The 13,871-nt window shown below is 41.3% G+C and overlaps 1 protein-coding gene across 4 annotated transcripts in view; it reads right to left on the bottom strand.

The window, feature by feature from the left end:
- plxna4 (plexin A4) overlaps positions 1–13,871 on the bottom strand; it is a 235,218-nt gene that overhangs the window by 14,731 nt on the left and 206,616 nt on the right. For 3 of the 4 annotated variants that reach the window (XM_071501750.1, XM_071501751.1, XM_071501749.1), the window contains exons 23-27: positions 11,837–11,903; positions 10,644–10,790; positions 9,407–9,566; positions 5,593–5,696; positions 2,377–2,476 (exon numbers count right to left, since the gene is read on the bottom strand). In XM_071501750.1, the coding sequence (XP_071357851.1) occupies positions 2,377–2,476; positions 5,593–5,696; positions 9,407–9,566; positions 10,644–10,790; positions 11,837–11,903 (578 nt within the window). Of the gene's footprint in view, positions 1–442; positions 1,819–2,376; positions 2,477–5,592; positions 5,697–9,406; positions 9,567–10,643; positions 10,791–11,836; positions 11,904–13,871 lie in introns of those variants that run through there. The other variant, XM_071501753.1, reaches the window with a different exon arrangement.

Genomic DNA, 13,871 nt, shown 5'->3' with positions numbered 1-13,871 from the left:
ATCAGGTCATGTAGTACTGATATAACCTTACACCAGTGTCACTCAGTATTACTGTTTTCTTTTCTTCTCACATCACTTCCATTTGTATGTAAATTTTCACTATGATATATCACATGGATTTATCTGATTAACATTAACGAGCACTTCATATGAAGATCTGTAAACGGTACGCTGAAAATATATAAGGCAATTTCGCTGGGTTATTTTTCCTGCCTACATCAGAAAGAGAAAACTATCAGCGGGGACACTGAGATCAAACAAAACACATCACATTAAACACACAAACGTAATCAGAGCAAATCTTGAGGTGAACAAGAAGAAAAGAAAGCTAACAAAAAAAGGGCAACAGTCAGACTTAGCACAAATAAACAAACAAGAAAATAATGAAAAGACAAAGCTGTTGCTTCACCAGAGAAGCAGGGAAAGCCATAACCTGCATGTCACCACCTGAATACACTTTTTTGGCTTGTGGCTTCCAATTTACAGTTCTGGGAGATTGGATATGAAACTTTTAGAAAGTGTGCATGGTTAATTTTTCATGGTTTCTTCTCTGATGGAAAAGACATGGCATCACTGGTTGACACAAAATCGAACAGGTGTCAGATGAGATGAAATATGTATGGCCCACCCAATGGCCGGAGTGGCGATGACATTTCCAAACACATGGCTCAATGAATGTTTACATAGTGTGAAAAAAATTGATTAGTGGGTGCGGTTTGGAGAGAGGAGTGGAAAAAAAAAAGAGTGTTTTTCACCGTGACAGAAATCAATCTGTTCAGAGAGAAAAGCGGGAGGAGTGTACGGAGGAGAGAGTTCAGGGGAGAGAGACAGCTGGAGACATCAGATACAGAGAATGTGTGTGTGTGTGGGTGTGTGTGTGTGTGTATCGACTGCTCAAATTTGATTACAGTGAGATCAACTGAAAATGCTTGTCTCTCCTATAGGGCACCTCAGTGGTTTGTTGTCAGACCTGTGTCAAGTATTCTCTACAGGGCCGTCAATTTGGTATTACTTTTATTTTTCACGTACACTGGACTGAAGTGTGACTAATTGAGCTGCTCTTGGGGTTGCGTGGTTGCAAGATGAAGTGAGGTGAGTCTTTTTTTTTTTTAAAGGGAGAGTGAGCAGTACATTCATTTTGTGTTAATTAATTATTCCAAGAAGTTAGAGAGCCGAGGGTGACACAGAGTTAGGGATACACAGGAGAGGGATTTCTGGTTGGATTCTATTCTGATCCAGCTCCACACACAGGAGTTGTTATTTTTCTGTTGCATTTTTTTTTCTTCTTCTGGTTTTTGATGGAAACTTTACATCAAAGATCAAACACAAAGGTTTTTCCTTTCATTCTCTGACTCAACGTGTTACACAGTGTTTGTACTTTTTCCACAACTTTCTCTACTGCTCCTCTCTCCCTCCCCCTCCTCAGCAGCTGTATTAAATTCGGCCTTGTCTCCGTCTTCACCATTTGACCATTGTACTCAGGGAGAGTTCAAAGTCACTCAAGCACCACACCAGTTGTGAAGTGGATGACACATGTGTTTGAAGTCAATCGCTTAAAAAAATTTTGAGGGGAGATATTCCTGGAATCCTCCGTCCCTTTTCTGTTGCGCCACTCACCTTGTCCTATCTGGTCTCATTTGGAGCCAGAGAGACGAGGCGAGACCGTATGGAGATGAGGCGATGCTAATAATGTGGCACCACATTTGATGTGTCTGAAGTGTTTGTGGGCAGCGAGTCTGGCCCTTTGATCAGCAACTAACTTGATGGTTTCACAGGTTCAAGGAGACGTGGAGCAGACGGACTGGCAACGCTGGCACACTGAAGGATGAGGGGACACACTTTGGAGTCTCAAGAGGCCAGAACAACAAAAGAAAGAGTCTATTTGGTCTCTTGTTGTGTTTTAGAAATCCTTTCAGCTACTCTAAATTGTGTCTTGTCTGTCACTGTTGTCATGCAGGATCTTGTGGATGCTTGTCATTTTCAGATTGAAGCATCCACTGCTGCAGGATCTGTTTTCTACCTGTGTATTTTTTACTCCATTTTCTATAATAAAATAGTATTTTATAAACATATTTTCGATATTTTTTTGTTGTTATGTCTGTGATTTGGTTGACTCAAATGATTCTTCAAATTATTTTTAAGTGTATTTTGGGTCGGGTTTGCATGACCTGGCACCTGGATGACAGAACCCACTTCAATGAGCCAAATACATTTAAAATTACTTTAATTTACTTAAACCTTCTGTACCTGACAAGAGGGCCAGTTGTTCTTTCTTAATATTTATTTAATTGATATGAAATAATAATAGTATTTGAAATATACATGCAGATACAGTAGAATTTGATTATGATTGATTATGGACAGAAGTAGACTTACCATATTTACTTGCAGAAGTTCGAGACACAGTGGAATTGTTCACTGAATTATAGGCTGTAACTTGCTTGGGAACCAAGGCCATTACTGCATTATCAGGAACCTGAAAAACAGAGGCACACATGTTATGCAAATGATGTGTTAAAATGTTCAAAGGAGAAGAACCAGAAATGGTTTTTGCAGAGATTTTGTTTTTTCTTTTTTGCATATTTCTAATACAACCAATCAAAAAATCCATACATCATTGTAGTGGTGTCATGTTCTATATTTCCCTCCATCTATTCTATTTTCATGTTGGAAGGCAATACTTTAGAATATAGAATATCTTATTACCCTTATGCGCTCTATTCAGGCCACACATATATATTATGACTGACAGGGGGAGGGAGAGTTTAGCAAAGCAGCGTACAGGCCTGTGTGAGAGGGGACGTCCCACAGTCTCTATTCAATAATACCTTTCCTCTAGGGTTGTGTGTGTGTATGAAGGTGTGAAGACTCAGTGTGTGTGTCTGTGTTGGTCTATGTGTAAATAAGTGTGTGTAAATGAACGAACGAGTCAATTGTACACTCCTCCTTCCCCAGTCAGCCAAACTGGATTCAATTAACACAACTGGGATGGAGTCTGTCCCAGCTGTGCACCACCCCCCACCCCATCCTACACACACACACACACACACACACACACACACACACACACACACACACACACACGCACACACACACACAGTCTACCCCTATTCTGCATAATCTGGCTGCCTGTGCTGCAGGGTAAGGCAGGGTTAATTGAAGTGATCTCTATCATAGTGTGGGTGGATGGGACAGGGAATAAGGACCAGGGGCCTTTTGTACATATATGTGTGGGTGTGAATGTGTGTCTGAGGCAGGGCCTTATTAAGATTGTATCATTATTTCACCCAGTCACTCAATCTGCTCCTTATGCATAATATGTTTATATCATTGTAAGCAGGGGGCCCACAGGGCAGATCTTGTTATTCCTTTGTGGGGAGCCCCCCCAACTCTCCAGCACCCTTAAGCATGCGCCCTGATCAGTGCTCTTATATGTTGAATGGATATAAAAGGAGCAAAGCACAATGTAACATAATGAAATGAGAAAAGGAGGAGTGGCATTTGGGGAAATAACATTTGGAGGAGAGGATAAAGGCAGAAAGTGGCGGAAAGCACGGCTTCCTGAAAGAAAGGAGGAGGAGAGAAATGTCTCTCATTATGGGACAGAAAGATCTGATATGGCAAATGCCACATTTTTGCTTGTAGCTACCATGTAATGTTTTCCTGAACAAGAAATCTAACTTTTCACTCAGTTTGTGATGCAAAGGCAGAGTGAGTGGGTGAGTTTGGCTAGTGGGAGATCAAACCAGATTAGTTTAATAAAGCAAAGCACATTTAACACAATTACTCTACTTCTTATTATTCTGCTCTTAATCTAATGAGACACACAGACTTAGATGACATCCCTGGACTGAATGTAGCAGCACAAGATCTTCAAGAAAATTATGTATAGATTTAACTCTTTGAAAGTCAAACCACATCATTCAGTGAAATAACGTCATAACTACAATGACCACCTTGTGGTTGTATGCCTCCGCCACTCAGACTAGTTTCAGGTTACATCCCTGTTCATCTAGAATCATATAAAATATTAACCATTTATATTACATTTTGTCATAATTGCTGTGGGAAGTTTTGAGTTATGGCTAAAAAGTGTTCTGTGCGGTCACAGTGACCTTTGACCACAAAAATCTAATCAGTTCGTATTTTGTGAGGTCACTGTGACCATTGAAGTCCAAAATGTTTGTGCCAAATTTGAATAAATTCCTTTAAGGCGTTACTGAGATATCACGTTCACAAGAATGTGATGGACGGACAAACATAACATAAAACATAAACACAATGCCTCCTGCCCTGGCTGTCGGTGGTGCAGAGGCATTAAAACAAGAGTGGAAAAGCTCATTGTGTAACTGCAGATGCCCTTGAATGAAGCCTGAATGTGTTCGTCCGTCCCCCCCTTCCTCACTCTTTGCTTGGCCTCCTGACAAATTTTGAGTGGATGGAAGTGTTTTGTTTTTTCTTTTCTTTTTTTTTTTTTTTTTTTGGTCTGTCAAAGATAAGGCGCCCTTATTACTCGGCCTGAAAAAATGAATTAACTTCTGTCTTCATTATCTTATCTCTGATTCGAATCAGCTCCCTAATCCATTCCACCAGCGCCTCGTACTCCAAGCCTGTTGACACTTGCTGCCGCTGACATTTAATTTAGGCACCACGCACTTTCGTTGGAGGGAACAGTGGCTGCTTGCTTAGCTGCTGGACTTATTAACACAATGTTGACAAAGCAGGCATGTTTTTCCAAAGACTCATTCTGGTTGGCTGGATGGACAGTCTCTCCTAATGATGCACAAAATACCTCTGATATGTGTTTGTCTGCCATTCTGCATAAATGCAATTGTGTATTTAATGAGTGAGAAATATTTTGTGCATTCATCCTTATTTGACTACCTATTAATAAATGTGTATATTCAGAGCTTTTCTGGTGCTATTAAGTCTACAAACAGTATGTGTGTGAGCATATGGTACCCCATGTGTCTCTATTGTACATTTTGAACACTAATGCACTGAAGAAAGAAGACATGAGCATCAGAGACATCTACATATACATAGAGGGACAATGGGTGGTAAAGAAGAGAGAGGCTGATATGAATCATCAGGCCTTTGTGCTTCGTATCAAATACTGTCTTAATGTGTCACGGATATGTTTTGGCATCGTGTTTGTGTACTTATGCCGTGGAAATGGGATGAAAACGACTGTACCTTTATAGAAATGTGAATCTCTGCAAATAAAAGATATAATCTATCAATTACAAGCTCCAGAAAGATGTCTCTGGAGATAGCAATCTTTTTTAAAATAGTTATTTCTTTCTCTCTGAGATCTAAAACTTTGAAAACCCTTTGGACTTCTAAAACTTCTAACTTTGAAATTTTATTAAAATCTCCAACTTTAACACACATTTCTGTCGATGTTAACTGAAAGATTTTTAGAAACTTGCAGACACATGGTTGCATGGCTCACAGACAAACACAGACCCCCAAGGAAAATATACTTTGGAGTTTAACAGAAGCAGCTATTTGCTATTGGATTAAAACTGAAGATCAGTTTAATGCAGGTTGTAGTTGTGCACAGTTTAAAACATATAGTCACAGCCGTACCTGATAATGAGCCAGCATGTTCAGTCTCTTCCAGTCACCTTCAATCTTAGTAGTGACATCTTCATCCTGCAGGATCATGCGCTGTCCTCTACCCTGGCGCCACTCTACAGAAAAAAAAATCAGAATGATCAGGATATTTCTCCCATATTCACATAGCACTACTCCTTTGACAAAACTTTCCTTCTTCTCTTATTTGTTTCATCTGCCAAGGAGATTGTTGTCACTCTTTTCTGTGCATCTCTCATATCTCTAAATCTTTCCATCTTTGGTGCTCTGACGTGCTTTTGGGAAAGAAGAAGTGGATTTTGGTGGTTGTCCTAAAGTTGGGTGTTCACTTTTAGTAGACTCTTGTTTTTTAGCATCAACAACACATCAGCAACAGTTAAGATGGATATAGAGTTGGTTACAAATCCTGCAAAGCAATACATTTAAGTTATAATGTAAAAGAAATGATGTTGTGTTACCGGCCTAACCTTAGTTTGTCATTCTTAGATGAAAACATAAACAATATCAACAACAGAAAACAAAGAGCTGAATCATCAGTTTGCCAGATAACTAGTTCACTATCTCCATCTTCACCTATTGAGGTTTTTCTTTGTTTTCTTCAAAACAATCATTTCACATTGGAAAAGAGATGTAGAAGCGAGACAGAAATTGCACACATGAGAGACAGTAACAAGAGGCAAGTTAAATTAATCACCCACTTTACTTTTTTTCTTTTTTTTTTAGAATGTAGCCCCCCCCGCCCCCCCGCTCCTTTCAATCTCTTCCACTAGTGCGATCGATGGGTGCGATTACAGCTGTATGCTCAAGGCTTGTGCACTTCCTTTTCCATCAGCAGCACCGGCCCTTATGCTCTGCTCTCTGAAGACACTATTGGTCTCTGCTCTCCTCTTGTCAAAGCCCCATCCACTGCTCTAAGACCCCTGCCTAGCTGCTCTTATTGTTATTGCTGGGAGCTTTGGTAGAAACACTAAATGGAGAAACTAGTAAGCTGCAAACATAAAATAACAGCTCTATTCCAAGACTGTAGATCACCTAATTTCCATACGTTTCAACAAGCAACTTCCACTGCCCATGACAGTGTCTTTCATTTCAGCAAGAGGAGGACATTTACATGACCTTACAACCAAATTACATCTACACTACAGATACACCAGGCTTCCCACATCAGCACAAAACAAACCAAAGACTTTGATATAAACATCTCACAATACCCCAGCAACATTATCATAAGTGAAAGAGGAAAGCCATCTCAAGAACAAGCAAGCACATGATTCCTCCTTTCTTTTCGTTGATATCATGGGCTTTATGAATATGTTATTGTGTCGGTGCTCCTAGCTGTGTTTCCCACTTGCGTCGGCCACTGTCATCTCCTATCCTGATCACAAACAGGAAAACAAAGCAGCAATCACTGTGGTGTATGATGAGGCCTGTCTTTGGAGGATCGACCAGAATTGTGTTAGCATCTGAAAAATCTGCAGGAAATAAAGATCCTCCTGTTGTTTTTGTCTATACAGTACATCTTCCCATAAAGATGCAAATGAGCACCCGTCTCCAGTTGAGGCTCAGTAAACAGATGAAAAAATGAAGAGAAAAAGGAATAAATAAAAGAATAAACTTGGTGCAAACTGAGATTACTCTGATTCCCAAATCTGGTAGTCTCTACTCAATAGGAAGACAACAGCAGGTGTGTGTGTGTGTGAGTGTGTTTGTGTGTGTGGACTTGCACTTGCTTTGTGGACTCTAACACAGCAAAGGAGATAAGGGCTTTGGGGAGTGTATGGAAGCTCATGGTGAAGAGGAAGGCTGAAGGTGACTGTTGTACTCCACAGAGATGCATGACAGACATTTGCTACTGGCGACACGCACACGGTGACACAAAGACATAAACACAGGGCCTAGCTTCTTTGTTCTCAGGCCCTATCTCCTGTGGTGCCCTGCGGAGGGCTGTGAATTGCAGCGGAGGGGAATTAAAAACAATACCTGGGATAACAACACTCCTGGCCAATCTGTCTCAGGACAGGCCTGCCACAATCCCATTATTCTTATCAGCCACTGCAATCAGTCGGTGTATATGTGTTTGTATGTGTGGGGGTGTGTGTCAGAAATCAGTCCCTGGTATTACCTGTGAATGTAGAGCACCTCTCTTCAAATTAAAGTGTGTCAAAATAACAAAACAGTGGAATGGAAGACCTGTTTCTACTGAAACATTATCATCAACATGAACTGCACACGACCAAGAAATACAGAAAAAAAACAAAAAAAAAAACATACTCTCACATACTCTCAGTGTGTTCATACAAAACATTCTTCTAATCTGTGCAGAAACATACTGTAAATATAGCACAGGGAAAAAAATGAATTTCAGGCACATGTTTTCTTGTGAGCTTGCATTTACTTATTTTCTCTTTCATACTCACAATCACATAAGGAGTGAATGGCCAGCTACCTCTGACAATTTTCAGTTCCCTTTTGTAATAAAACAATAATAGAACGACACATCCTGCCCAAAGGGGGGCCATAAAACAATTTTATCCAGGAGTGTCGTCAAAAGGCTAAACCAATCTCTTCACTTAGCTATCACAGTCAGATTCCCTACGGTATGCACTCAGCCCGTCTTAGATGTGGGGTTGGTTATAAATATGCTATTCCGAACACACAACAGGGGCTTGGAAAATCCATCTGGCAATATTAAACCATAAAAAGCACGGTGCACGGTGAAGGGACAGCCTGTAGGTATTGGCAGACAAACAATCATGGATAACACTGTTATGCTCACATACATGCATGTCTGTGCACATGTACTATACACACACACACACACACACACACACACACACACACACACACGGTATGCTAAACCCCTTGATCACTAGATATCTTGCAGTGAAGGTATATCAATGCACCTTAAAGTAATTTGCAAATATATTAGATCCAAGTTGAAATACAATTATACAACCCAGGGAAAATAACTACATACTGTAGCTGCCCACAGATGTCATGAATGCAAACAAGGGCCTGCGTTCATATAGAGAGCCAAGTCAAGTCCTTCCTACACATCCTCTCCTACTCAGAAAGAAAGAAAGAAAGAAAGAAAGAAAGAAAGAAAGAAAGGATGAAAGGAAGTAAGACAGAAGGAAAGAAAGAGAAAGAAAAAGACACAACAAGAAAGAAAGAAAGAAAGAAAGAAAGAGAGAGAGAGAGAGAGAGAGAGAGAGAGAGAGAGAGAGAGAGAAAGAAAGAAAGATAAGGATTGTGTAGGGAAGACATCACTGAGTGTCTCAATTGATTAGCTGATCAATCATCTGACTCAGACACCAGTCAACAAGAGAGTGGATCGATGGGAAGTTTGGGGAGGGGAGAGACCAGACTCAAACATCTGAGCCAACAGAGCCAGGAAGTCAAGTCTCTCGTGGTTGAAAAGAAAGCTACCCCTCTATATCTAAGAAGACTTGTACTTTTTAAGAAGGGCTGGGTGGGGAAGCCTTTGTAAAAATCAATGGGCGTCTGAGTTCAGCCTGCTTTTCTCTAGACACATGGGTAGGAAACACTGCATGGATAGAAATCTTTTGACAAGCTGTACAAGATGTATTGAAGAGTAAAAGCTCATGAACTACAACCCTAAAAAGTGGAATTAAAAATGTCCTATTATCAGCTTTAAAATATATGAAGAAGGGCAGAACTTCTCAACAGCCAGTCATAAAAGCATTACATGGAAGGACTTCTTTCATTTAACTTACCCTGCTCTCAAAGATGACTGTTTGCCTGCTTTTTTCACATTATTTATATATAACAAGATGAAAATTCATACCCAGGTCCATGTCAGAGGCTTTTAGGCGGTGTGAGTGAGGGACGTTCTTGTAGATGGCATCCAGGATCTTCTCCTTCACCTGGCTGATGGTGTCACAGTTCAGCACTTTGACCTGGATCTCTGGGCTCTTCTCGTTCTCTGGATGGATGCAGTTCACCACCTGTAGCAGAAGTACGCACAAGGTTGCCACTGAGAGGGGGAACTAGCTTCAAGCTATGAGTTGACTTTTGTTATTTTTAAAGACAGCCTCTTTCTGGTTATCTACAGGCAATATGTCTTGCAATATTTGCAACTGTAACAGAAAAGAAAAGTTACATCCTTGGACTAAAAATGTGCTATATCTAATGCATGTTGGTCGAGGTTTGTGTGTTTTATATTAATAAGGTTGATTGCACTGCAGATTGGTATTCAGTGGAGCTGCAATGATTTTCTGCTTGCCAAAGGGTCTGAGATTTGCAGCAAAAGAAAAGATCATTCACCAGGGCTCAGAGCTTGAAGACAGACAGCATGTGCTATCTGAATTGATGAGCAGTAAACCAACTAATGATAATATTATTATTATATTCATCAGCTCTGTCAGTATTGCCTTCTCATGTTGGTGGAAATACCTGAATTACAAGATATGCAGTGTACATAAAATTCAAGCTTCTCTTTAAATATTTTAAGTGTAGTCACATGTCTATATTGTGGGAAATGTGGTAGTGAGTGAAGTACTGGATGTTTTTCCCTATCACAGTTTGCTGTGGACATTTGACAGAGTACAGAGTGTCCAAATCAATGTTCCCAGGATGTAGAGTACAAATGGATGTGACAGTAGAAAAGAAAAGATGGAACGACTACACAACATCTGAGTTTCCCCTGCTGAAACTGAGGCATCACAGTGGAGAGAGGACAAAAACAGACAGACTCGGGGAATAAATGAGAGGTTCCAAAGGGAGGGAGTTTTATCATTTTTCTGCTTGTGCAGACACATACACATGCATAATCTCTTTCCTTCCTCCTCATCCCTATGCTCTGCTCTTTTCTTTGACAGCTCGAGTCTCAACAGGAAGTGAGGTCGCCACTCCTGTGCCCCCTGCATGTCAAGCGTAACAGCGACAACTTTATGTCCCGTTGCACATCTCATGACCGACAACCCATAACCACCCTTTTTCTCTCCTCTTGTCCCTGAAAGCATATTAAGTGTCCCCTTTTAGCCCTTTTAGTCCTTGGACCCCTGGGCAGGTGAACCCCTTACCAGCGTCTTGTAGTCAATCTGTTGTCTGATGAGCTTGTCCTCACTGAGTGAGTAGCGGGCCTCTCCTGTGATGGAGTCAATGGGGCCTTTCTCCATCTGCTGCTTGATGGCACAGAAAAGGGAGAAGAGAGGCTCGCCTGCACACTCCTGAAAAGAGATTTGAAGGGAGAGGAACAGGGACAAAAGTTTAGAGGGAGTAAGAAAACTTTGAATCCATTTCTGCAGTCAACTCACTGACAGCATAGTTTAATAATGTCTGAGAAAATATCTATCTAGGATGTTGTAGTTGCTTTTTCGAATGTTTTTCTTCCAGACTGCTTTGCCTCTAAGGTTGCTGAGCAAGACTTATTTCACACTATATCCCAAACTCTATCGTTCCCCTAAATTACAGAAAATTGTACCACCTATCAACACATAAACTTTGCTGAAATGAAGTTGGGGTTTGGGAAAGGTTTGATGGATAAACTGTGAAAACTGCCATAAAAGCCACCCCTGTCTTCCTGCCCAAAAAACATCGCTGTTTATCAAACTGAAAAGATTGGCCTTCTATCATTTTTTATTCTCCTCCCAGCTGCAGTGAAGGGATGGGTTGAGGGATGGAGGAGAAAAACAGGATGATGGTGACACTTTCTTGACTCAGAGCTAAAGAGGACTGGTGGTTTTGCTTTTAGAGAATATTGGTAACCTATGAAGTAAAAAAAAAAAAAAACTTGTATGACAACTAATTCTCTAACAAATGATTAATCGTAAGAGCTAGTTAAGGAAGGATGACTCTTTTTAATCAAGACCACCAGTTGCAAAAAACATTTTGAATGTTATGAATATTTTCTGACTGTAAGTCCAAACCACTCATCACTTACAGGCCATGTCATCTACTTACTTTCACATACCTAAAACACAGGTCTGCTGTGATTCAAAGTCTGCATTACTGCAATTAAGAAAACCTTTCTAGAATACAAAATGCATGTACAACAAATGGCTGTCTGACAGGTTCTTGTATCCAATCAGTTTACAGATGGCTTAAAGACAGTTAAGACATTAAGCCAGCAGTGAGATGACAGTGATTTCATCATGAGATCTCTACTGAAATTATAAACTTAACTGGGGCTAGAACTAGAAAAACAAAACTTGTAGATATTGTTCCCAGAAGTTTAAAATGTTCAGGATAATTAAAAAAATCTTTAAGGAGTTACCTTCAGAAACTTGTAGAGGAGGAAAGTAAACCAGTTGGTCAGCATTTTCTCTGCGACAGACTCAGTCCTGCAAACAGACAGACAGCACGTAATGAACATATGATCCCCCACACTCTTATTACCATCACAAATATTCCCCACTATCATCAAATATTCTGCTGAAATTGGTGACCGCTACTAATGAATATGCTTTCGTTACACAAACATAATTGCCAAGACATGAATTGAGAGAGCCTTTGCACATGCTATATGATGGCCTTTCAGACAATCTTTCAGCTGGCTTTTATGCTCAGGCACGCCAAGGGCAGCTTGCCTATGGTGGCGGGGATTTTAATATGAGGCAAAGCAATTAAAAGCCTTTATTTGATCCCCATGGATTGATGTCGTTAGGGGTTGGAGCGGCTCTGTAATAACACTGGCCTCATTATCAAGCGCTCCCTAGCCTATTCACTGGACTAACACTCGATCCGTGCACAATAGAAAGTGAATGAATACATCTCCCTCTCTTTCTCCGCCTGGCATCCATGCTCCACTGGTGTGGCAAAATGGTGTGTGTCTGCATTTGTGTGTGTGTGTGCCTGTGTGTATGTATTGACCTGGGCCAACAGTGTGAATGATCCCGTGTGAATGACTAATATGCATACATAATAACAACAGCGGTGGTGGCGAGGGGAAAAGGAGGAGAGGCGAGGATCGGATATCCTTTGACAGCAACCTTCTTGGCCAGCAGCAGGGGTGTGTGGGTAATCTGTCAGAACACCTCAAACACACACACACCCCTCCCTCTGCTTTCAATGTGCAACTACCATAAGCATCAATATTTCAGGATTAGTGTCTGTTGTGCCTGTGTGTGTGTATGTGTGTGTGTGTGTGTGTGTGTGTGTGTGTGTGTGTGCGTGCGCGCACATAGGTTTTGTCTCGAGTGTTTTCGGCTGCCACCTGCAGCCCTCCCACCCCTTACTATTCAGACAGCCTCTTTAAGGGGCTCCACACTGAGGTCGGGGGGGGCTCGATGTCTGCTGTGCCAGTGGGCTGGCCTGGCACCCCCTGCCAACACTGGCACAACACCTGGGGGGGATTAACTTCCTGCCTCACACAGTGTGCCCACACTTTTATTTTGCGGCCCCTCCTCCGTCCACAGATCCAAGGGTCAACAAGGTCACTTTTCATCTTTTCTTTCAAGTGTCCTTGCTGTCTTCCTCCCTCCCTCTGCCTGCCCCATTCTGGATCTTGTCATCATACACACTTCCAAATTCTCTCCATTTCCACAAATGTAGCCCATCTATCAAAGGGATGAAAGGAGCATGGAGAAAAAAGGGGTATACTGGGAAGGAAGGAGGGATCAGTGAAAAAGGGTAATGAAAAAAGAACAAGAAAAAATGGTTGACTGAGTCTGGCCTTCCCTTTTTTCTTCTTAAACCTCCCTTTTCCTACTCGCTTCCAATAGAGTGTGTTTTTGTGTGTGTTTGTGTAACTGGACAAGTGTGAGGCTATTTTAAGGCTAGCATGCAAAAAGCACAAATTAATCCCACTGTGTATGTGTTCAAAAATTAATATGTGTGCTGACTCGTGTTTATTGTGTGTGCGTGTGTGTGTGTGTATGCTCCTGGCAGTGGGTGCCAGCCCTGCAGTAATAAGAAGTCTTGGCACAGGCCAGTCTAAGGGGAACAAGGATAAAAATAGCAATGTGATCGAGCTTTAAGATCTAACGTTAGCATTTGGTTTTACAACTTTCAAACATTCTTCTCCCAGCCTCTCCTCGGCTGCTATTCAAAACACAAAACAGCCTATGTTTGGGTTAATGCAATGAAATGTGCTGTGACGTGTTGGCATGGTCAGGCTCGCCTATTTGGCAGCCAGTCAGAGGGGCAGTGGGCACTGAGATGATCGAGAGCAGAGGGAACCTGGCAGTGCTTATTTTCCCATGATTACTGAGGTAGGGAATCCATGTTTCATCGCATATTTACCATAGGTGCCAGTCACATGTATTTGTACCTGTATGAAATGGGCATGTAAGACTTTCTGGAAAGCTGAT

This window comes from Trachinotus anak, unplaced genomic scaffold, assembly GCF_046630095.1.
Source record: "Trachinotus anak isolate AG129_WGS33_773 ecotype Australia unplaced genomic scaffold, CSIRO_AGI_Tana_v1 ptg000018l, whole genome shotgun sequence".
Classification (NCBI taxonomy): domain Eukaryota; kingdom Metazoa; phylum Chordata; class Actinopteri; order Carangiformes; family Carangidae; genus Trachinotus; species Trachinotus anak.
The sequence above is the reverse complement of the archived record's forward strand: the minus strand, read 5'-3'. Positions and strand labels throughout refer to the sequence as shown.